Genomic DNA, 26,408 nt, shown 5'->3' with positions numbered 1-26,408 from the left:
GGAATTTGTCTAAAAATGTACCCTGTTGTCACATAGTGCAATCGCCACTTAAACAATAACAAAAAAATATTTAAGGTTTCAAAAGTATAAAATATAGCTACAAAGAGATGAGACAAACGTGTGTTTTGCCATCAGAGGCTCCCTGTATTCCTGATCATAAGGCTCTTTTAGTTAGGCTTGGCTGGTATCATATTTTAATTCACAAAAATTCACAGTTTTTTGTGTTGAATATTCATGTCAACACAATATCCCAGAGTTTCCCTCCAATTACATCAATCATGAAGGCTTTTACTGAGATAAAACCTAAATACCAGCATACTTATGTCCACCCTGAATCACCCAATACCCTGTAAATCCGATAAAGATAAAGTGGATCCCATCATCATTACAGCATCATCATCAAAACCCTGTTCACAGTGTTCATCCATAGCTAAAAATAGCTTCTAACTCCCCCATTTGGGAGGCAATCTCCCCAAAAAATATCTCTAAACTCAGGAATCTGGTCCCTGACAACACTTTTTCAGGCTCTGAATGTGGCATGGGTTTCTGATTAATCCTGTTTGATCCATGCTGTCAGAAGGATCTAGCACCAAAGCACCATAAGGCCGTGGTTGCCAACATTTTGGCTTCCGTCCTTTAAATAGAAAAATGTACCACAAAGTTAAGCACACCAAAGGATACAGTATGGTCTTAGTGTGGGCATACTGTGTGTTCAGTTTAACCAATAAGAGACTTTTTCTTCTCCAATTGTTTCTCTTTTAGATTTTTTGAGTTCTGAGAATGTTGAGAATCGACAGAAAAAAAGTGTACTATAAGTATTAGCTTTTATCTTGCAACCCTTCAGACTTATATTTGGATGGAATCTAAGGCCCAGACTCCAGTTCAGGGAAACACTTAAAGTACCTTCAACAGGTTGGTTTCAGCACCAAAGCATGCCAAATATGGTTCCATGTACGGATGTGCTTTTGGTTTGGTTAGGAAGAACTTGCAGAGTCTGAACGAACATTCCAGGTAGATGATCAAAAATACTTTGAAAACGTGTGCCACTGTAGATCACCAGGTTGAGCTAACGGAAACCTATATTTGGGCTTGGTACTCTGTGCCGTGGACTCAGGGTTCAAAACCGACCTGCGACAGTATATGAGATCACTGCCCCTGTCGGTCAGCCTCTTCAGCCTCTGCATTTCTGGGCAATTTACTGGATCTCAACCTTTGAATGCAGAAGTTTAGCTGCTGGTGTTTTTAAACCTGAAATCTGGAGTACATCAAGTGGGCTAACATGGAATGCATTTCATAGTGCAGTACATCATCTCGTTACACCAGGGACCACCTCTGAAATAGTCCTGTCAAGTCCCCGAGAATAAAATATATATACGAGGTGTGGACTGGCAGCTGGAGGGGGGCCAGTTACCCTTCTGGAGCAAAGCACCGAACCCCAAACTACATGGGGGGCCGAACTCAGGCCACTATTCTTGTTCTTCTTTCTTGTGTCACCCTTAATGTGCATTGTTGTTGCTATCCATGTGAGTGGCAATTCAAAATAATTTGTTAAATAAACTAAACAGAACAACAAAACGGCCATCTTTGTCCCACAACACCTGAGTGACAGTTCTGCAGAACAAGTCAAGTTGCGTGCACCAACTACGTCTCCGAGCTCGGGGACGCGCCTGGAGACGTGGACGCGGAGGAGTTGTCGGTGTCCTCCAGCTCCTTGAGACCGCTGTCGGTACCAGAGGAGCGCGCGGTGGATGAGGCGCCCTCGCGCTCGCGCTTTTTCTGCTTCATGCGCCGGTTCTGGAACCAGATCTTCACCTGCGTCTCGTTGAGCTCGAGCGTGGCGGCGATCTCCACGCGCCGCGCCCGCGTCAGGTACTTGCTGAAGTGGAACTCCTTCTCCAGCTCCGTCAGCTGCCGCGTGCTGAAGTTCGTGCGCATGGCGTTGTTGTGCGCGCCCGCGAGGCCGAAGTCCGACACTTTGACTGGGTGGAGGAGAGAGAGAGAGAGAGAGAGAGAGAGAGAGAGAGAGAGAGAGAGAGAGAGAGAGAGAGAGAGAGAGAGAGAGAGAGAGAGAGAGAGAGAGAGAGAGAGAGAGAGAGACAGAGAGACAGAGAGACAGAGGTGTAGAGAGAGAAGCGGTTAGAAACGTGTTTTGGAACTTATAGAATAACTTTGGAACGATGAAATCAAGGCTGAATAATCAATTTTAAATTACCCACTTGTTAAATATTGATTTCATTTGATTTATAGCTACTTTCTGTCTGCTTAACTCTATAATGTGTTACATTGATGGTTTTTGGTTATTTGCATTTTCTGTGTGTATTTAATGATTTGAAAATATGCTTTACATAAAATGCGTATTATTATTATTATTATTATTACTAATGTTATTGTTATTACTATTATTATTAAAGAACAAAAAGTCTCCCCTGTTGAAATTAAATATGTAAACTACTGTTTTCATGTCTTGGGTTAATAGCCTACTATTTATAATGTTAGCAGAAGTGCTAATCAAGCTATTTAAATCCAGAGTGTATGAGGCCTGTGTGGTCAGTGAGTTCAATCATATGAACTTCAGGTGAAAGTAGACATTACAGAGAAAAATGCAGCTTATGGCACAAGTTCGGTATGAACCAAATACAAAGAGGGGTGGGGGTTCGACTGTCTGTGTGTTTCTCGTGGGGGGGGTCAAAGATAACAGGGGTGAAGTAACCCGTCTGATATATCCATTAAGAGAGAGGAGGACCCAGACCTGCTCTCTGTCCGGAGACAGGACTGAACAAGTCTCTAAAATAAACGTTTACATTTTAATTTAATTTATTTTACTTTTAAACTACAAAATGCAAGGGGCCAAGTTTAATTTTAAATGAAAAATGTAACCTTTTTACCCAATGTTGGCCGAGCAGAAAATAACTTATGAAAAGTATATTTTTGTTACGTTATCTTTTTCTTTTTTTTACATGTATTATGTAATTATGTAGGCTAAGCTTTACTTTGTCACTCGAAAGGATTAAGCTGACAATTGGTGTTAGCATCATTTAAAAATGTAATCTAATGTACAACTCCTATGACCATAAAGCAGATATTGTATTGTATTGTCGTTTAACTTGTAAAACCAATGCGTAATCATAATGAAACGTGACCTGTGTTGATGTTCCACATTAAACATTGGTTGATAGGACAGTAACAAACATATTTTGTTCTTTTATCACAAATATCAGTCTGTTTACAGTGAAATGAATTGAGACTTGACAAGTTAAATATACAAAGGAAAGAACAAACGGAAAGTAACATTTACATCAGAAAAGCCATCTGTGAACACACACACATCACAACTGAGGCCTGCAGGGGAACAAACGTGCCTATATTATTAACATTATAACATAATTTCTATTATATGTTAGAGGAAGCTAACCTCTTTCGTTCGTATTGTTACAAAATAATCAATGAACACAACTCTGTCCTTTACATTTCATGTCACATTGTATAGGCCGGGTTTTATTTCGCACCTCGCCACAGCGTTTCAAAAATGATTACGCATGTTTTATAAAAGCTTATTTTAGGTAATTTTGCTGCAGCTCTTGCAATGACAGCCATTGCTTATCAGGGGAAACCTTTCAAATGATTATGAGACATGCAATCTGCAGGCCGAGGCCCTTTATAATGCTGCTAATACTCTAAATGCACCACAACGGACCACATATCACCATAGAATCCGCCTCTTCTTACCTGTTTTTGGGGGGTTCCTCTTCACCTTCATCCAGTCGAAGGTCTGCCCCTGCCCGGCCTGCTGGCCCTCCTCCTCCCCCTTCCCCCGGTCCTGGGACACCGGCAGCTCTCCGTAACCTCCTCCGTGTGGAAGGCCCAGGAAGCCCGCAGCGTCCAGACCCCCGCCGAGCTGCTGCGGGTACTGAGACCCGGCCAGAGCGCCCTGAGGCCCGCAGTAGGCCCCGGCCAGGGCCCCGTAGCTGGGGGCCGAGCTGGGGTAGGTTGATTGATGATAGTAGGTGGAGGCCGCTGACTCATCCATGAAGTACTGGGAATGTACCGTGTTGGGGGGGCCTATCGCGTTTGTGTAATCCGTGGCGCACGCCTGACCCGCGTAAGACCCGGTGCTGCCCCCGGTCCCGTTATTATACACAGTCCCGCTTTGTGTCTGAAGGTGATGGTGGTGGTAGCCGTTGTGTGTCTGCTGATGTTCGTGATGTTGCTGTGGATGCTCTCCTCCACCTCCAGAGCCCCCGTACAGACGCCCATCCCCGGTGTAACCCGCTGCCCCGGCGCCGGTTTCGCTTCTGGTCCCGTTAACGGGAGCTGGAGAGCTGATGGGTCCCGTATGGAAGGAGCCAGAGGTCACCGGGAAGCCCTGATCCAGAGGATGGTGATGCAGAGGATGGTGGTGGTATCCGGGTTTAGGCGCAGAATAAGCGCCGGGCCCCGGTCTGTTACATATGGAGTATTCCACAAACGAGTTCATGTTGTCCATGCAGTCGGAATTAAGTTTAAAATTATCCGCAAAGTTAGCAGAAATTGAATAGAAAATATATATCAAAAGTCTAAAGATTCCATAAAAACGTTTTTTCCATTTCAATTTGGAGGTGTGAAACCCGGTTATTCACAAGACTAGATCTGTCCAAACGAAAATAAAAATATTTTGTAAAAATATAAGAAGAATATCAAATCTACAAATGTTCTAAATAAGCAAAGTGATATCAAATAAAATATAAAAAGTCAGAATCTTCCAACATGGAGGAAAGAGAGTGGGATCTGCGCGTCCCCGAGCAGAAACACACATGAGTAATGTGCTCCGCCGCGGTGTGTGTGTGTTCGTGTGCGTCAACAGAAGGCCTTTCTGTCAGCAGCTCAACCTGAGCTCTCCAAAGGATCCTGAGTGACAGAGGGAAGCACCGCGAGAAGACAGAGAGCCGCGAGTCACCTACACACAGGTCACACTCCGCGCGCATCAATTCTGTCTCTGTTTCTCTTACTTTCTCTTCTCTCCCCTCTTTTCCGTAACTATCTCCTCTCTCCTTCTCTCTTTTTCTCAGAGACACTTATTTTCTTACCTCTTCCGCGGGTCACGTGGATTTACGTCACGTCGCCTATGGTGACCGGAGGACAGAAGTTGGTCAGCCGGTCGCATGAGAGGGGGAACCACCGGGTATTTGTGTGTGTGTGTGTGTGTGTGTGTGTGTGTGTGTGTGTGTGTGTGTGTGTGTGTGTGTGTGTGTGTGTGTGTGTGTGTGTGTGTGTGTGTGTGTGTGTGTGTGTGTGTGTGTGTGTGTGTGTGTGTGTGTGTGTGTGTGTGTGTAGGGGAGGGGGACATTTGGGTTCAGGAGTGGAGTTTGCGCGCATTTGGATCGACGCACGCGCCTCATCCATCACTGGCCGTGACATCAGCGCGACAAAGAGACTTCAATCAAACCGGCCCATCAATCTGATCTGAGCCCGGTCTGTCAGAGCACAGAGAGAGGCTCAGAAGAAAAGAGGAGCGGAGAGCTGGCCTGCTGCTTCCAGACCTCCTCACCCAGAATATCCCAGAATGCAAGCTGCTGCTGCTGCTGCTAATCGTAACTCCAGCAGCAATAAAATCCACTACTGTACAATAGGGTGGTCCTTCGTGAGAGGTACTTTTTTAATTTTAAGGACCACCCTACTGTACAATCTGCTCCTTAGGTTTATACAGCTTTTCCTCCCTGCAGCAGCACAATCAGCTCGGTTGCTGGTTACCCACCACCACACACACCAGGTGCAATACTTCTTTAAGAGAGTTTAATATCGTTACTGCTGGCTGTCTAGTTCTTTGGTGAAACACACTAACAATGCTATCACCAGGGTTAGCATTTTTTACAATGCAATCAAAGTATAATATCAGAGGAACATACCCCAATGTTTCTCTGTTGATTTTGGATTACCGTGATATTACAAATGCAAATAAACACAGGTTGAATAGACATCAATAAGCTGGTCTTTAATTAATTGTATTATGTAACCTTAGAAAAGAAGAAACCAAGATATTTGGTTAAAAATGTGTCCTCTGTGCAGAGATTTTATTTATAGGAAAACCTGCCTTTCATTAAGCATATTCAGGCAGCAGCCTATACACCAACAATAAAAGCTGTAAGAAGTGAAGTTTTAAAATGTGTAAGCATGTGCATCAATATATATCCGTCTTTACTTCAAGTATAACCCTGCTAATAATCCCCATTTTGTAGAATGTAACACTAAAAACATTGACCTTTCTTGTATGTTATCCCTTCATGCAGTCCGTTACTCCACGAGCCTGGTTATTACTGGCTGGTACTTCACTACTTTTATTTGACTTAGATAATGCTGCTCCTTGTTTTTGTGTTACCTTGGATGTGCACACTCTTTGCTGTAATACTGTAAATTCCCCACTGTGGGACCAATGCTGGTATCATGACTTCTGTAAAGTTGTGATAAAAACCCTCATGTTGTGTTAAAATCCCCCGGCCTTCTATAACAGAAATACAAAACAGACCTCACATTATTTTCTTAGCGTAATGTTTCATGACATTCCCTTAATGAAGAGAATTATTTATGAGCCGATATTGAACTGATGACAGTAAATGTCACATCAGTTCTCAGAGACCTCGGCTGTAAAACGGTTCATACTTCCTCCTAAAACCAAACACAGGATTTCCTTTAATGAAGTTTTGTATAAGTTGGTTCACAACAGAATGTTTGAACATTTTTGTACATCTGTATCTTTTCACTTTGATCAAATATCCAAGTCTAGTCCTAGGGCCATCATTAATATCAGTTTTATTCAACAAATACATGCTGGGATCTGGGTTGGGAACACTGTAACAACATCAGGGGTTTTTCTAGAAAAATATAATATGAGGGCGCTGACCTTTAACATTTTACGGGTAAAAATCTGCATTTTGGTATAGGCGCAAGCTGAAGGTGAGAGGGTGCATCGCCGCTGTTACCCGGTGGAGACAAAACGCTGTACATTGTGCATAAAAGATTATGTATTGAGCTCATTAGGTCTTTCTGAATGTATTAGAATGGGGACAAAAATAAACCATTGGTTGTAATAAACTGAAGTAAAGACCATTCTCATTATACTTAGCTCTGGGTTAACTTATTTGGTTTCACCTTTGAAGCTCATTCAAAACCCTAACCCTATCGTCACACTGGCTGAAATGCGTTATGAAGTTACAAAGTGTAGTAATACGTTGAGGGCCAGCCAGTCAGCCAGTGATTGGCTGATCCACTGAGTTCCACTTTAACAACGCAGGGGCCGTGTCTCAGGCGCCGTTTACACGAGGAGAAAACTGCTTGTATCTGCATAGTTTCGCGTGCGTATAGCCCTATTATTTACACGAGGCCGATAGAAACTGACCCCACAAACAATAACGGGTCCCAAGGTGGATAGATTTGCAAACGAAACGCTCTGGGGGGTCAACCGAGTCCGTGTAATCACCTCGATACGAATATTTCCTGAAAAAATAACGATAGCCCCACCTCTCCCCACCTCTCCTGCTCACTGCTGTAGCAACTATCAAAAATAGCTGTGTTAATTAAACGCACAAGGGGTTCTTGAATGAAATAATATTATAAAAGGCAAACCAGAATTGTTAACGCCCAATATACTCCTTAAACAAAATAAACAGAGTCAGATTTCATGCATTGATCCATTATATTGACAAAGGAGGATCTCACCCGGTGTTTGTAGAGAATATCTCTCTCTTTCTGAGCCGTCCTCTCCACGGAGTTGTTTTCTTTCGTGTTTCTTGGTCGGGATGCAATATCCACAGATTGGTTTCTTTCAGTTTCTTTCAGTTTCAGTTTCAGTTTCGGGGCTTAAACAGAAGGGTAGCCATGGCAACATTGCAGCGGGGCTGCTCGGTTGCTCTTCTTCGCGGCTTTTGGTGTATTTTGGCGGAAGTTACAGCGCCACTTACAGTCCCAGCATATGTACTACAGCGTTTCCAGCGGCCTCGTTTGAACAGACACGTTAAATGAAACAAATGCATGTGAACGGAAGACTTTTTTGAATACGCATACTGTGCATAAACGCAAACGGTCCCGTGTGAGCGGGGCCTCAATTCAGGGTCTGCATCCTTGGAGGACCCAGCCTACGCGGTCAACGAAGGATGCGGCCGACGTAGACCGGGTAGGCTGGACCCATGGATGTATAATAAGAACTGGATACAGCGTGGGAGGCGGGGCCTCGTTCATTCCTATGAGAGTTGCTCATTGGCGCATGAAGACAAAATGGCCCAACTTTTGAGAGAGCGAAACGTCACGAAAGTATTCATATAATCATATAATCCGTTCTTATTGTGCATCCATGGGTAAAGGTAAAACTCATGTAGTACTGAACACGTCACATGAACGTGCCGGGCGGCGCGGTCCCGTGGGTTAGATCCGCGTTCATAATGCCGAGGAAAATAACTCTCAGAATAACGTTATTAGCACATTTTACAACTTGAGGACCGAATGTTTTTAATAAGGGCTATACAAATGTTCATACTGGGTAGTTTATTTAGTTTAAAAAAAAGTATCCAACGATTTACAGACGTCTCTTTCCCAATGTTAGTCAATGGGAAATAGTGTTTCCGGGCCCAGCGACTGATACGGAAGTGTAGTACCGCCGTTTGGCCACAACGAATATTTTCCTCAGAGTCCGGCGCACTTCCTGGGGGCTTGGCTGGACCGAGCGGCCTCTGAAATGAGACGGTCCAGCCTACCGAGCGCTTCGTATTTACGTTACGTGATACGCGCTGTTCTGTTGCGCTGCTCCATTAGCCTGCTAGCAAATTAGTTTACAAGCTAACTCAGCTGAAAAGGATCCAGAAACTTTACTTTGACTTTTTGACTTTAGCCATTTTTGGAGATCACCGACGGTGATGAAATAAAGAGGACAATGCAGGTAAATAAGATGAAGCTGTTCCTTTAGCCCCCAGTAATCTTACATTAGTAAGTTAACAATCACATTATGTATAGCTGATGTCATTTAATCATATTATTTCATATTTCAAATAAGTCTTAATTTCTCTATACTAATAAAACAATGTTTTTTAAATGAACAAAAGCATGTTGTATTGATTGAGTTTTAACAATATTACTTTTCTAATCTTAATATCTAGCTGTGGTTTATAACAGTTTATATTCTCCTTCTTCCCCTAAACCTGCCCAGATGATGTCCCACTGACACCAGGTCAGCACCTCCAGGTCCAGCAGCACCGTGACCCCCCGCTCTGCTGAAATACACAATTAAACATTTTCTATGGCTTATGTTCTGTATTAATATAACTAAACTGAATTTAAGACAATTTAATGAGCTAGATATATCCTATTATTCCACTGCTTATGTACACATGTTGTAAATAATGGTTAAAACCTCAGTAAATGAAATAAACAATGTGTTTAACAACTACTATTTTAATTCAATGTTGTATTTTCATCTAATCACAAAGTAGAGGTAAGAATATATCCATCCTCTCTGCAGCTTCATGTCTTCTATTATTATAACTTTCCTCATTGAGACAGAGGAAATCAATCATGTTATTTAACATCACCAGCAGTAACACAAATATCAGCAAAAGTGTGTTTATGGAGTTGTTTATTTGTATTATATGTGCAGCAAGTATATAGAAGCAGCTGTTTGGGGAATCAGACAGACTCAAGCTATAATCATTAAATATATATTAAAATAAAGGACACACAAAAAATCTAATTCTGAAACTAAGACACAAAAAAGTGCAAGATAAAATATAGATTAATATAAACAAACACAATTTTGATTAAGTCATATAATCTTAATTGTAGATTAAATCTAGAGAGTATTGCAAATAAATAAACTGTTAACAGCAATGTAATAAGTATATGCAAAATGAGAAGTTATATGCACACAGATTAAATGTGTTCATTTGAAGTAAAATATAATAATAATAATATAGTGACAGCAGTGATGATCTCTACAGTTCTGCACTCATACGTCTGGAGGACGGCAGTAAGCAGAGGTCTGGGTGGAGGATGTTCCTGAACGCCATTCTGCTTTCTCCAGCACCACGGGGGTCCAGGTGGATGGCAGCTCTGTCCTCATGATTTGCCGTGCACTTTTCAGAATAAGGGTCCTTCCCCCGCAGATCCATTTTTCCAGAATTGTCCTAATCACAGAGAAAAACAAGAGACAAAGAAAAAAGTGAATTAATCATATTAAACACAGACAAACAATCCCCAAAGGATTATTTAAAATGATGTACAGTTTTGGTTTAAAAAAACTAAAGAGATGAAATGACAGTCACACTTGCATCCCTTTGACAGCACTGCACAAACTAACATCAAGCAAAAAGCTGCTGTCCATTTGTTATTGTCTTATTATTATGGGATTAGGATAAATTAAAGGAAACCTATCATGCTATATTTAAATGATATATTGTAGGGCCATACCTATATAAGGTATATTTATACGTTTCTGTTTTCAAAATACCAAACAGATCATGCATTTTAGCCATGCCTCATTTCGCTCTATGTGCTGTTTGCTGTCTACGGGGCTGATTCTGTGAGCTGCAGCTGACCACGCCCCCCTGCAGGAGAGGGGAGCCGTGCTCTGATCAGCTGCTGGGCTGTCAGAAGAGGGAGAGAAAAAGAGATCTCCGTCCGCCGTGTTTTATTATATAGAGTCGTTATTCATTTGTTTTAAAGCTCAATAAATAACAAAGAAGACCTTTGACCGGCACTTTTCTAATTTTGTCCGGAAGATTTAAACTTTAACGGACATCTTGACCGGCGAAAGAAACTGAAACTGAAACTCTGCCGCACTAACCGGAGAGAATTACAGTGCTTGCCTCGACGGGGAGGGATTGCATTGCAGCGGGAGCAAATGCTTGCCTCGGGGAAGGAGAAAGAAAGCCACAGCGGAGAATAAACAGAAGGGTAACCATGGTAACCAAGTCTTCTTCACTGCTTTTGTGGCAGACTACAGCGCCACTTACAGGCCTGGCACCTGATAGGTGGAGAGTTGGCCCAATAGCCGTAGCGCCACCGTCCTGACGTCAGGACAGTGTTCAAATCTGGATCAGTTTTTATCAGATCCGTTGCAGCCCCTTTTTTAGAGATTTGGGTATGGAGGAAAATAGAGAGGGTTGTGTTTTCTGACACTTGGTGAGTTCCCTGGAACACTGGGGAGATATATTCATGTATAAAAGACGTACAAAAGTGCATTTTGCATGATAGGTCCCCTTTAAATAAACTTTAACCTAAATAAAAGAGGATCAAATCTGGTGGAAATATTTAAAATAGGCTTTTCTTTTTGCCCTACCTCAAAGCAGCATGAGCTGAACACAAAGGTTGTAATGTTGTCCCAAAGTTTAATAAACAGTGAAACATTGCAAAATGTCAGAGAAATAAATAAAGCAAACAGCAGCTACACGTCAGGGTAGCATTTTATAAATCCCACCGTACTGTAGGCTATACCGGTCTAAATGTTTTCACTTTGGTCTATTTATGTAATATAAAGTATAACTTATCTATAACAGAGCCAAGATCTCTGTATGACTTTAGTAAACTTCTGAATTGAATTAAAAATAAGTGTGAACCAACAGTGCAGTACGTCCAGCTAGCTAGTTAGCGTTACATATTTATCCGTATTATTTAACGAAGATGTACGTTTTAATGCTCCTTGGGTTTGACGTGTGTGACGTTAGTTATTTTAAAGTAAGTTAAAACCCAATACTCACATTTATTAGTGATTCCTCCGCTTGCTGCTGCTTTTAAATCCACTCTGCTGGGGAGACCGGAAGCCATTTCATTTTTTTCTTAAACTCACTCGTCCCCAGCATGCATTGCACCATGGGATATGGTAGACCGCGGAGGATACATCAGATGTATCCTTAAAATCCCGGAAAAGAAGTCGGCCGCATTCGGAGGAGTCTTCTCTTCTTTTTAAATTGGGACAGCCTTCTTTCGGCGGAAGTGACGTATGCGGTCTACGAATGCAGCCTTCGCAGGATGCAACCCCTGAATTGAGACACGGCCAGGGTGTTCTTCAGAAAGTTCCCCATCAGCGGCGACCATCTTCTCTCTTTTCTCCGTCCCTCCCTCAGCTCAGCTCACTAACACTAATTGTCACATTACAGATTATTCATTTGATAATACCTCTTCTTTGCTCATTTTCCTTACAGGATGCAGGAAATCTTTTAATGGATCAAAAGGTCTCCATCGACCAGGGAGCTCGATCGCAGAGATTTTTGGGAATCAGTTTACTTTTCATCAATTGGATTGGGGGGCCATGGATTTGTGATGGCTGAACGTGCATGTGAGGGTGTGTGTTTGCTAATCGAATGAATGAGCTGATCTGTTATAGAAATGAGGTTAGGCAGACAGGAGGCCTTCTGGTCCGTCCTGCAGGACAGGAAGCAGCGAGAGCCTGGACCACAACACAATGTTCTTTGTGAATGCCTGTGTAGAACAATGGCCTGCAACACAGAGGTTGTGTTGATTGTATTCTTTGGAAGGACTTCTTATCTTTTATCCATGAACTGTTCCAGAATAAGGGCATAACATTTCTTTCTTCCTTTGGTTCTTTCATTTTCCTTCTTTTTCGTCTTGGTGTTTTTAGGGGAAAACAACAAAATAATCAGTCAGATTTTATTTATTTAGCCCAATATTACACATTTGAAGTTAGTCTCAGGGGGTTCACAGTGAGTACAGCATAAGACACACTGTTGCTTAGAAGGAAAAACTCCCGCGGGGAAAAGAAAGTAGAAAACTTCAAGAAGAGAAACAGAGGAAGATCACTCTCCCAGGACAGATGCTGTATGTATAGATTTAAAAGATAAGACATTAAGAACAAAGACAATTCAAATGTTAATAATGATAATGTACATTTATATTATTAAAAAAAGGAAAAAAAAGATGGATCCAAGTGGATGAATTCTAGAATTGCGGTGCCATACAAGCAGCATCAAGCAACAGCAGCTCTCTTGAATTTCACATGACTACTTTTGCTTTTGGTACTTTCAGTATATTTTGATGACAATACTTTTGTATTTTTACTTGAGTAACATTTGGAATGCAGGACTTTTATCTGTAACAGAGTATTCCTACTCTCTGGTACTTCTACTTTTACTCAAGTACAAGATCTGAGTACTTCTCCCACCTCTGCTTATATATACAGTATGTATATATGTGTGATATGTATATTTAGAAGTTCATGGGTGTGTATGCAAACGCTTGTATTAATGTGCATATTTAAATGTTTTATTCAGAAACCCTGGTAATGGTGTTGATATGTGGAGATGAATATATCATATATCTCTATTCCTTCGTTACATGCTGAAACGTTCCTCTCATAAAGTTTATAATGGCTTTCATTTTTGGGTCCCTGGCCGAAACCTTGGAATAGTAGAACTCACGGGGGGACTATTTTATTTATAAGCTATGCTTTCTGCCCTTCTGCTTTTGCATGTTGTTCTCTGGTACCTTATCTGCATAGATTCTTTGCATATATTGAATTGATTTAGTAGAATAGAAAAATATATATCTGAACTCTTCCTACTTTGTGTTGCAGCTGCTGCACAGTGGGACTCTTTATGTAACTATTTGCCTTCTAAATGCCACAGTTTGCACACCTTCTCCTTACTGATTACATCCCTTATTGTAACTTCCTCCAATGAAGCCCTGATCCATTCCTCCCCTCCAGCCTCTGAGGGTCTGACAGCAGACGCACCGCCGCCCCGCCGCCAGGACCAGATCAGGACGAGTGGCGTGGGCGTGCAACAAGGAGGGAGGTTAATGATCAGAGAGGGGCTGAAAGGGGGGAGAGGCAGCGAGTGGGCAGGAAGTCTGCAGGAACAGAGTGGGACAAGAAGAAGAAGATTAAATGACGCCCACACGGCTGTCTGGGAGCTGAAGAGACTACAGGAGAGGGGTCAGGAGGTCTCCGGTGCCCGTATGCTTTAACATTCATGTAGTCATTCAGTTCTGTCAATCCTTTCTTTGTGCAGAGTAGTTTGTGTGTTGAGTTTGTAACTTTTTCTGTGTTTGCAGTGATCAAATGAAAATGATGACATTTACTCTAATATTCTTTTGTGCCTTTACTCTGTCACACTATTCTTTTGTTATCTGATCAAAAGTGAGTTTTTCTTTTGAGTTCCTAGAAACAGTCAGATTACTACTTTTATAGGTAAAAGATCTTAGTACATCTCCGATCTCTGGTGTATTGATTAAGACATTATATGTTTTACAACATATAAATAATAGAATACATTACATGTCATTTAGCTGAAGCTTTTATCCAAAGCGATTTAACAATTCTAGACCTTAAACATGCCTATGGGAGCAATTTGGGGTAAGGTATTTTACCCAAGAACTCTTCGACATATTGACTGCAGGAGCTGGGGATTGAATCACTCACACTTTGATTGGTAGATGACCATTTACCCCCTGAACCACAGCCGCCCTTATTTATTATGCATTTTTAGTACATAAAGTGTTTAGATGCTGCCTCTGCTGCTTACTGAAACCATTAGGGAGCTGAGACACAGAAACACAGAGAGCAAGGGACCAAGAAGTTCCTTTTGTAACAGCTCTGATATGAGTCAGGCAGAGTGTTGCATTTAATACAATCAAAGAAAACAACTCCATTCTAGACTTCCATTGGGAACACTACAATAGTTAACAACATTTCTGTAGTTTTAATGCCACTCAAATATCCTTTTATCTCAACTTACAGTAACTGTAAGGCAGTGCTTTAATGGTGTGTTGCTTTAGTGTCATGAGGATGCTCGCTATGTTGTTGCTGGTGAGGACCAAGCTAGCAAGCCTTATGCCCCTTTTCCACCAAACCGGTTCTGGTTCAAGATCCGTTCTTGTGCTTTTCTGGTGCTTAACTGGTTCTTCTCCGTAACTCCACTTGTGTTTCCACCGCTCAGAGCCCGACTGGTGCTGCCGCTGTTGCGTCATGATGTCACCGTTTATGTCGCTGATTTTCTCCCCAACGCCATTCACAACAACAACAATGCTGGATTGCGTCGGGTCGATGATGGTGCTGCTTTTAATCATACGAAGCCAGATTAAATTAAATAACTACTTCTCAACCCTTGTACTTTTCTCCAGTGCCGTGGTTCATTGTTTATTAATGTGGTTCAGCGGCATTTACTGACCGCTGCAGCGCTGCTCGTCCACCAGAGTTTATTCTCCCGTTAACTCACAGCAGAGTTCAGTCTACCGTTAACTCACGGCAGCGGCCGCTGGAAAGTATTCACTGTCTAACTGTCACACAAGCAGCTGATAAATATCCCCCATCCCCATCAGTGAATGTGTGTCAGTCTGAATTGACGCTGTTTGGCATCACAACGCTGTTATGAAAGTTTCTCTGGTATAAAGGTTCAAGATTCAAGGTTCTTTATTGTCAATCTGACATAGCTACAGAGTAATTATGTAGTTGAAAATCTTATGGGTGAATGGGTAAAATGGGTGATGTTAGCATAGCAACCAAAGCTAAACTGACTATCTTGACTACTTGTTGCTATCCTATTGTGGCATAAGCCGTTTTCTACAGGCACATTTTACCGGCGTATTTTTCATTATGATTCTACTTGTGATAGTCGGACATGACAACCTGTGCAGCCCATGTATTGATTCCATCCGATAGCTGCTATAATACAAAACAAAATGTCTGCCTGCTCTCCACAATGATCAATAACAGAGAACGGATGGTCAAAGTAAGGTACAAATAAACAGAATCACACGAAGCCTGGTTAGTGTTGCCTGATTTATAAAGTGTGTTTTTTTTACAAGTGCATGGTTGCGTTCTAGTCACTTTGCTCAGCGCTACTGCTTGTTACAACTTTTATTTGCCGTACTCGCCATGAACTGTTATTGCTCAGGTTAATCTCGACCCCTCCGATGTAAGCGTGACATATTGGTTCTTGGTTCTTGCCGGGCAGCCGAGTGGGGTCAGCTAAGAATCGGTTTTCGGTGCTTAGAGCCGGCTCCGCTGCGGTGGAAACAGGAAGAACCAGAGCTAAATCAGGCTCTAGCCCAGAACCGGCCCTGGAACCAGTTTGGTGGAAAAGGGGCATTAGTTAGCGACTCTCAGCTATTGGAGCGATTTAGATACTTACATTTATTGTTCAGCAGGATAATCTCCACATATTAAAACCACTTTATGAGCAAAGCAAAATCCAATCGCCAGAAGTAGAAAGCTAACATTGTGCCATAAACAAACTAGATAACAGTTGCATGGCTGCGCTTCATCAACGCTAAGCTAAAGACGTTATGGTGTAATGAGGTTTAGTAGTCTTATTTAGACACTTGTTAGCAACCGCTGTTTTTTTTTTACTCATTAAAGCTTCAGACATTCACCAGTGGGATATTTACTGACGTGTTCTATTTCGTAGTACAAAACGTGAAATCCTCACCACAGACCTTATTTCTGACATCTAACCACAAACTCATCCAAAAAAACATTGTCTTTGAGATGAGAGATCCTTGTTCATTTGGACAATCATTGGAAAGTATTTGAAGAATAGTGTGCAGAACTGTTATGGATAAACATCACTGCAGACAGGAAAAAACAACAAACATGTCTGTCTGTCTGTCTGTCTGTCTGTCTGTCTGTCTGTCTGTCTGTCTGTCTGTCTGTCTGTCTGTCTGTCTGTCTGGCTGTCTGTCTGTCTGTCTGTCTGGCTGACTGTCTGTCTGTCTGTCTGTCTGTCTGTCTGTCTGTCTGTCTGTCTGTCTGTCTGTCTGTCTGTCTGTCTGTCTGTCTGTCTGTCTGGCTGTCTGTCTGTCTGTCTGTCTGGCTGACTGTCTGGCTGTCTGTCTGTCTGTCTGGCTGGCTGGCTGGCTGGCTGGCTGTTCCTCTAAAGTCCTTTCAGACAGGTCAGATGACTTCAGAACCAGGAAGCTCCATTATTCCTGGAAAAGAGTCAGGCTGTGTGTGTGTGAGAGAGTGTGTGTGTGTGTGTGTGTGTGTGTGTGTGTGTGTGAGTGTGATTTTTGAAAACCCAGAAAGATGATATCGGAAAGAGTCCAGACTGCTGACATGTTGCATTAGCTGTGTAACCTGAACCACTGATCCAGACACATAACAGCTTTTATTAACCAATATTAATAACATTTACACACACACACACACACACACACACACACACACACACACACACACACACACACACACACACACACACACACACACACACACACACACACACACACACACACACACACACACACACACACACACACACACACACACACACACTCGGCTGATGTAAAAAGAAAGAGAGTGGAGAGTGAGAGAGAGAATCAGCATAGCAGAGGCTCAACTTTTTTTATTTGAATAGATCTGATAATTAAATTAAACTGAATTCAGACAGCGTGGTCTGCCATGCTGCTGCATATGTTTGACATGTCAGAGGATCGGTTCTTGGTCCGAATTGTTCACCTGAAATGTCCAAACTGACTCGTGAACGACTAATGGTACATCTGGTTCCTGGTTCCCTTTCAGCCCCTCATTCAAATACTATTAGTCCAATCAAAGAACATCTTATGTCCCAATCATGGAAGCACAAGCGATATTACCAGAGGTGGAAGAAGTAGGATCTTACTAGAGTATATATATATAATATACTTCAAGTACCCAAAGTAAAAGTAGTCATTGTGCAGATTGGTCTATTCCAGAATAATAGATATGATATGTTTTATAATGATTGTTCATGAAAGTGTTCTCAAAGCTGGTAAAGGTGCAGCTAGTTTGAATGACTTTGTATACTGCAGAGTAGCTTGTGAATTTACTCCAGGTGGAACTAAAGTCTGATTTAACACTTGATTATATTTCACATCATTCATCCACATCTGTGAAGTAACTAAAGGTATTAAGTAAATGTACTGGAGTAAAAGTACACCCTTTATCTCTGAATTGTAGTGGAGTAGAAGTACATAGTAGCAAAAAATGAAAATACTCAAGTAAAGTACCTCAAAATTGCACTGAAAGTGGACCTATCATGCTATATTTAAATGATATGTTGTAGGGCCATACCTATATAAGGTATATTTATACGTTTCTGTTTTCAAAATACCAAACAGATCATGCATTTTAGCCATGCCTCATTGCATTGAGCAATCCCTCGCTTGCCTCGGGGAGGGAGAAAAAAAGCCACAGCGGAGAATAAACAGAAGGGTAACCATGGTAACTATGGGCGGGAAGTCTTCTTCGCTGCTTTTGTGGCAGACTACAGCTTACAGGCCTGGCATATGTACTACAGCGTCTCCAGCGCTTTCGAGCGGCAATGGCCGGCCGTGGCCCAACCCCACATTCCCCTGATAGGTGGAGAGTTGGCCCAATAGCCGTAGCGCCACCGTCCTGACGTCAGGACAGTGTTCAAATCTGGATCAGTTTTTATCAGATCCGTTGCAGCCCCTTTTTTAGAGATTTGGGTATGGAGGAAAATAGAGAGGGTTGTGTTTTCTGACACTTGGTGAGTTCCCTGGAACACCGGGGACACATATTCATGTATAAAAGACGTACAAAAGTGCATTTTGCATGATAGGTCCCCTTTAAGTACAGTACTTCAGTCAATGTACTTAGTTACTTTACACGGATATAACCATCAAGAACGTACCTTCTTCCTATTTCAATCCAAATAGACCAAAAGTTATTCAGCACAAAGCGTCTGTGTCTCAGAATTCTGTATACGTATAAGTGTTTTGAGTGGAAAAGCACTTTATAAATGCAGTTTATTTACCTTACTGAACAAGACTGCACTGCCTCTCAGAAGTTACCCTCGCTCTTATTCTTATCACCAAACTGAAGCAGGGTTCTGGATTCACTCCCACTGGCCTCTTTAGTGGTCGTACAAAAGGAACAGGAAACAAAAAGTCCTACACACTGCTCGCAACTGCTGGTACCGGGCTTTACCATAACCTTATTCCAGTCACATATATATCTTAAGAGCCCGCCTTCCCTATTCAAACTGGCCAATCAGGTCAGTTCTCCATAATAGAGCGTTGACTAGGTTAAGAACTTATGTACTTTTCATTAAGTTGTTTACGTTGTTCTGCCAACAAGACCTCCATTAATTTTTCAATATGTGTTCATAAATATTGTACATTCAAAAAAATATATTTGTACATCACAACCAACTTTAACTTATTTTACTACCCAAGCATGTCCTTGTGCCACTTGCTGGCATTTGGATGCTGTGGCAGTTAACCAGAATCAGCCACATAAGAAGGCATTTGTTTACAAGCAAAAACTGCATGGATTATGAGATGGACTGTATGTCTAAAGAGATGTTTTAAATACTGTTGGACTGTGTCCACATTAAACCACGCCAGACCTCCGCATTCTTTTGAGGGAGGATAGTGCATTTTGTTGGGCGGGAAAGTTCAAATCAGCTTTAGGGTTAAATTGAGCCTGACTTCCCGCTGCGGTAGCCAATCACTTTTTTCATTAAGTTGATGGTCTTATTCAAGGCGACTTACAATTACTGCAAACAACCATGAAAATACAAACAAGTACATCCGCTCCATCTGTATGGAACTTTTTGAGTTTCAAAAAAGCCAAACAATTTTTAGTATTACGACTTTTTGTGTGAAACAGAAACAGGTGGGTTTTCAGCCTGCAACCAAAGATGTGTACTCTCTGCTGTTCTGCAACCCAGTCTCACGGCATTTTGTGTTATAGTCACGACATTTAATCTATTGATTCGTGTTCACCAACATGATTTTCCCTTTTTTTTCGTGTCACACATAACGAGTATGTTTCGTGCCTGCAGCACGTCTTTTTGTCCAGTCGGGTCTTGGAAGACCGGAAACTGTGTGGTTCATAAAAACATTTTCTTTCTCAATATCAAGCCACGATTATTGTTTTTATTTTAAATCGTATAATGTCGGATTTCTTTGCCGTCCGTGAGGAAAAGAAATGGGGCTCAGAATACTGAAATATATATCTAATTTGTTATTCTTTCCTCAGCTATGGTTGAAGCTCGGTGATTGAATGTTTTAGCCGCAATGCACGTTGGGATATGGTGTTTATGCAATATGAAATCCGAAAACATTAAAAAAATAAAAAATGATAATACTTTATTCCGAGTGTGCTTGCTTTTCTCTTTGAAAGTCATCACATAGCGGCATTGTAATACACGGTTCGGCTGCATTAAATATTACATATCTGCCGTAGTTCTTTATTTATAGAGCCCTGATGAGAAGACCTTTGGACAAACTGGAAGAACTGCCGCCGAAACTGAATACGTGACATGGATCATAAATATATCAGCAATTAAACAACATCTTCAATTTCTCTTCACACTAGACTTTTATATTTGATCCAATTGGTAGATAGGTAACGGTGCACAGCTGATGGACAGGGCCTTGTAGTTTTTAAAGATATTACTGATTTTCTTTGAATATAAGAATGTAAATACTGAGTTGAGAGAATAGTCAGGGGTTTTGGGTGATGGGAGACACATCTATGGATTCACAATTTCAATAGCTTACCATTAAATGACGGATATACCTTTCTGTCTGTGATGTTTTACAAATCAGATATTAATGTGTGGAAGTAAAACATGTGAAATAATATAGCAATATCCTGTAGAATTATGTGAAAACATGAATAAAACTACACATATTCAGATGTTATACATACATAAGTGTCCTACACTAATAATACAAAGTATAATTTGTTGTGTTAACACTTTAAACTTGACAGTTTTTTAACCAGCACTGCCTAGTGGTTAAAGCGAGTTATTTAATTGTTTTGTTGAATATGTTATATTTGATGAAAAAAATATTAAGAGTACATACAAAATAGGGGGAAAGTAGAAGGTCAATGATAGAAATATAGAATATCAAGTAGAGATACTGTAAGTTATCTCTACAATAAAACAGTTTAGTGCCGGATGTACAAAGATATTAATAGGAGGATGTGCAAAACAGACAAACTAATAAGGCTTTATTTAAACATTAAAGAATACTTTAGGTTAAGGTCTTCTTTTGAATAAGAAAAAAGCTTTGGGGTATCTACAGATAAATATTAAGCCTGACAAAGTACTTAACGTCTAATATATTGCTTTCCTGCAATGTTAACTATGTTGAAGCACTTATTTTAACTGATATTATACATATTAATTATACTCTTATAAGATGTATGTAGATAGTATAAGAAATGTGCAGAATATGACAGTTTAATGGTGGAGGTACACACATATTGATAGATGTCTTGTACACTGTTGAGGAACCTGCTACCCAAGTTTTTCATCATTGCATAACTTCAATGTAGTTGTGTATATGATATGTCAATAAACCTTAGAAAATCTTGAAATCTTGAAAGGGATGTGCAAAATAGCTATTATATACAGTTTTTAATTAACTATTAGTAGAGAATAACGAGTAATGAATATACTTTATAGGGATCTGCAGATAAATGTTTAGTCTTCTCAAGCACCCACTATCAAATATCTCGCCTGATTGTTGGCACTTGACAATCACCTTCACTGAATTTTACTCAGGTGTAACTAAAGTCTGATTTAAGGGTTGTTTATTATATTTCACATCATTAATGTGACGGGAGGCGTGTGGCGCAGTGGATAGAGCCTTGGTATGGTCACAGGTTCAAACCCCACTGCAGTCAGCATGTTGTTGTGTCCCTGGGCAAGACACTTCACCCCAAATTGCTCCTGTGGGGATTGCCCACAGTATTGAGTATGTAAATCGCTTTGGATAAAAGTGTCTAACATGTAATGATTAATCAGAATCTGCAAAGTAACTAAAATAAATGTGGTGGAGTAAAAATACAAGGTTAACCTCTGAATTGTAGTGGAGTAGAATTACAAAGTAACAATGAGCTGTCATGTGGGTATATTAACGCTGCCCATTATGGACACAAGCAATTTTCACCCATTTATTAATTATATGTTTTAAATTTGATAACACCAATGTGTTTCTTATTCCCTAAACCTCCAGGGGTGTGCACAGCTTAATACTGGCTCTAATTGTGGGAAAAACGAAAACATCTTTTAAAACTACAATTCCCAGTAGAGACGTGCCATAGAACATGTTGCGAAACACAATAGCCAGCATGTGTAGTTCTGGGGGGGGGGGGGTGCCATTCGAGTCCAGTTTTGGATAGTCTGCCGTGGTTTCATTCCATTTCATAGAGCTGTTTGACGCTCTGCGTAACCTTGGCACACTGCCACTCCAACATCCAATCACAGAGCTTGAAGATTAATCACGAAACGATAGCTGAGGATTATGGGTAGTGTAGTGTCTTCGGCCATCCTAAAAAACTATTTGTTTCTCCTCCTCCGAAGGGGGAACACACAAAAGCATTATACACAATTTAAACCAATCAATGTTGTGTAATTAACAAGGATAAACTGATGTTTTTAGTTGATGAGTACTGCAGATTACTATGCAAACTTCAAGACCGGAAATACTGTTTTCACCCCAAGCTGTTGCCTGGCAACGCAATTCTGTTGATAGTTATTTCATATCGCATTAACACCATATCCCAATGTGCATTGCGCCTAAAACATCCAATCACCGAGCTTCAACCATAGCTGAGGATCTTGGGTAATCAGGTCAGTGGGTGTGTATCGCCTATGTCTGTTTCCGGTGACTTTATTTTGAAATTCAGTTCCTGACGGACGGCAAAAAAGCCCAATATTATAGAATTAAAGGTAGGGTAGGTAAGTTTGAGAAACCGGCTCGAGATCGCTAGAATTTGAAAATACACAACCGGAGAAAATCTGCCACTTCCTTATAGAGCCCCTCCTCCAACACACACAAACGCGCACATGACCAATAGCCGCGTTCACACCGGAGTACTTTTCACCGTACTTTTCGCGTTTAGTTCCGTTAGTACCCCTTATGTCGCGTTCTCACCAAAAATCGTACTTAATCTTGGGAACTTTTACCCCCATTTTTAGAGCCCGCTGAGAGATCGTACTTTCCTGTGGGTGAAAAGTGCCCTAGTGCTGATTGGCTGGGCGAATTACAAACCACGCCCCGTACAACTGTGAAAATGTTTTGTAGAGCCGCCATTGTTTTTCCTCGCTACAAAAACCCAGCGCACCGTTGTTCGAAGAAGTTGCTTGAGATGGGAATCTTGCACAGCGCCATGGCATGCCGGCTAAAAATAAAGAAACTCCGGCAGGACTACAAAAAAAGACTGGAATAATAAAAGTGGTAACGACCGGAAAACCAGTAAATGGTACGACCGCTTGGATGCTTTGCTAAGCCACAGACCTTCATTCTCCGGTACAGCATCGAGCCTTGATTCGGGCAGTATGGTATTGGAGGCCGCTCCAACGGCGGATTTAGAGGGCGACCACGACGAAGGTAAAAGCAACTACATGCACTGGGGTTTTAATCTGCACAATAATGGTCTCGGATGTACTTTTATTTGCTCAGTAGATCAAGCTAGCCATGCTAGGCTGAACTAGCTAACACTGGCCCCGAGCTGGCTAATAACATCTAGCTAGCTAGATATTCTCGGCCGCTATGAAAACGTTTTGACTTGTGAATAACTGTGCAGTGTTTCTGTAATTTGCTTCACTAACTCATGGCACTAATCGTGTGTTTCAGGCGAGGAAAATCATCAACTCTCGGGATTGGAAACAAGCGAGCTTTGCCTTGAAGATCAAAGCGCTTGCTCGTCTCCCTTACCAGCAACCAAACACAAAGGTACACACACTGTAACTTTGTCTTGAAAGAACGTTACGCATGGAACTAATGTTCACAATCATGTTTATTTCCTTCTTGGTACAATTATGAAACAGCGTGAAAACGTATTCGCCTAGACCGGCATTTACAAATGTTCGCGCCTTTTTACTCTCTCACAAACATTGTAAACATCCGGGCTAGAGGTCACATGACTTCCGGTAAGAAATCGCTTCTACTTGGAGCATATATCGCCACTTACTGTTGATTTATTAAATGTTTTTATTAAATCCTTGTCCTCAGACCAGTGCTTTTGAAGAATTTGAAGATCAGCTTGTTTGCTTCATTTCTTGATTTACTTTCATATATTGACTTGAAATCCATGTCCTTGATGTTGAGTTGTTCCAGTGCAGTTTTCAGAATGAGTCTTTGTCTGTTATAATCCGGGCAGCTAAAAAATACATGATGTATTGTCTCTGGTTGTTGATCTTGTATCTTGCTTATTTTCCCCTCTTAGGAAAGCGCACACAGGATGCACTTTTCTTTGAGACCGTCCAGGCGTTGGAGGACCGGCGTGCCGTGGTGAATGAGTCGCTGCGTGGAGATCAGATGGTGCAGTTCACCAAGTTTTTGTAAATACTGACACACGACACACAACTTTGCACTAAGGTGTGTATGCTGCTGAGACTATCCCTACACCTGGGACAGTTTATTTTATATTGTTATTACTGTTATCACTTTATTTTATATATAATGTTTACTGACATGTACAACTGACACTTTATTTACATTTAAAATTGTTCTATTTAATGTTATGTCTTGAGAGTGCAATAAAGAAAACCGACATGGCGATTAAACAGATCCTGTATATTGCTTATTTCTCCTGACACTTTATCTTTTGTGACCTGTGTAGCATCCTATACATCACATGTAAGTGATTATTCTGATACCATCATGTTTCATCGGTTATAAACTGGCAAAGCTGTATTTGTCATTTATTTATCATCAATGTTGCAACCTTGTGGGGGAATGGCAGCGGCACATACACAAATATGATAATTTATATAATTTTAAATATTATTTGACCTAAACTTTTAATTCCCCCCCATTTCACACAACACAACATGGAGTCCACTATGGGCCAAAACTAACATGTATGTTTGCATAGTGTTTATGGCAGACGGATGCAGTGGGTCTCAGGAAGATATATATATATATATATCATTAAGGTGGGTTTGCTGCTGAGACTATCCCTACACCTGGGACAGTTTATTTTATATTGTTATTACTGTTATTATATAGTACAACTGACACTTTATTTTATATTGACAATGTTTACTGACATGTACAACTGACACTTTAGTTACATTTAAAATATTTCTATTTAATGTTATGTCTTGAGAGTGCAATAAAGAAAACTGACATGGTGATTAAACAGACCCTGTATCTTGCTTATCGTCATCAGCCATCCTACGGTGAAACATGGCAATCATGTGTGCTTTCCGTCGGCCAATCCTTTTCCTAAGGCTTTTGAACTGCCTTTGATGCTGAAGAAACTTTGCGATTATAGCATTCGACGTGTGGCGGCTCCGGATTTGTGTCGGACGCCTAATAGGCTCAGGCTCTGGCTCAGGCCGCATTAACGAAGTTACAAAGCTGTATAACATGAGCACAAACAGCACAACTTCAGTCGACTCCATCTCCATCATGTCTGAGGTCGGAAGGTAAACAACAGACAGTATACGCGGGAAGTTTTTCTTCTTCTTCTTCTCTTGTTTTGTAGCGGATTGCAAACAACTTTAAGGTGCATACCGCCACCTACTGTACTCGCCGTGAAGTGGTTTGTGGCCTGCCAGTAAAGCCAAAGCAGAAGAAGAAGAAGTGACGTCAGCGGCTCATTTGCGTAATCTTCCCTCAGGGAAAGGTACTCCGGTGTGAACGCGATCTGTACTAAGTGCCCTGGGGTTAAAAGCGCCGGGGCTCTTAGTGCCGGAACTAAGTACAGGAAAGTACTTGGTGTGAACGCGGCTAATGAGGGCACGAGATAAGTTTGTGCACAGATGGAAGGCTGACAGGCAGGTACTGTAGGCCATCCAGTTATTTTAGCCGAGCCGGCTAAAATGATTGGTCGTACTTTTTACAGTATTACGGCTTCCACAGATGACATTTTTTAATGGATTTTTTGTCAAAGCACTTAAGATATTCATTGCTATCGGGATGTTAAGAGCATTCCATGGAATATAACAAAAAGTGTATCTCGAGCCGGTTTCTCAAACTTACCTACCCTACCTTTAAACAAATAAATAAAAACAAGGATAATTGTGTGGTATTGTTGAGTAAATAACTGTGTGTTATTTAGAAAAGAATAACAAATTAGAAGGAAAAAAGATTTAAAAAATACAGATTTCAGTATTCTGAGGCTCTGAGGCCCATTTATTTTCCTCACGGACGGCAAAAAAAGTCCGACATTATACGATTTAAAATAAAAACAATAATCGTTGCTTGATATTGAGTAAGAAAATGTTTTTATGAACCACACAGCTTCCAAGACCCGACCAGACAAAAACACGTGGTGCAGGCACGAAACATACTAGAAATACATTGCTTTTAAAATCGTTCTGTGTGACACGAAAAAAAGGGGAAAATCGTGTTGGTGAACACGAATCAATAGATTAAATGTTGTGAATATAACACGAAATGCCGTGAGACTGGGTTGTGTTCTGATATCAATGGGGAGCTCGTTCCACCATTTTGGATCCAGG

General features: G+C 41.1%; 1 protein-coding gene across 1 annotated transcript; it reads right to left on the bottom strand.

The window, feature by feature from the left end:
- Nucleotides 1-1,641: 1,641 nt before the first annotated feature.
- hoxb1a (homeobox B1a) lies at nt 1,642-4,483 on the bottom strand. Its single transcript, XM_034113777.1, has 2 exons — nt 3,727-4,483; nt 1,642-1,979 (listed from the first exon to the last, which is right to left on the bottom strand). The coding sequence occupies exons 1-2, from the start codon at nt 4,481-4,483 to the stop codon at nt 1,642-1,644; spliced, it is 1,095 nt and encodes a 364-aa protein (XP_033969668.1).
- Between the last annotated feature and the right edge of the window lie 21,925 nt (nt 4,484-26,408).

Source organism: Trematomus bernacchii, unplaced genomic scaffold (assembly GCF_902827165.1).
Source record: "Trematomus bernacchii unplaced genomic scaffold, fTreBer1.1, whole genome shotgun sequence".
Lineage (NCBI taxonomy): Eukaryota > Metazoa > Chordata > Actinopteri > Perciformes > Nototheniidae > Trematomus > Trematomus bernacchii.
The sequence above is the reverse complement of the archived record's forward strand: the minus strand, read 5'-3'. Positions and strand labels throughout refer to the sequence as shown.

Bases quoted from the DNA above. Each gene is read 5' to 3' on its own strand.
- hoxb1a (XM_034113777.1), bottom strand. From the start codon at position 4,483: ATGGACAACATGAACTCGTTTGTGGAATACTCCATATGTAACAGACCG. The intron at 1,980-3,726 runs GTAAGAAGAGGC...TCCTCCACCCAG, and splicing joins GAGGAACCCCCCAAAAACAG to TCAAAGTGTCGGACTTCGGC.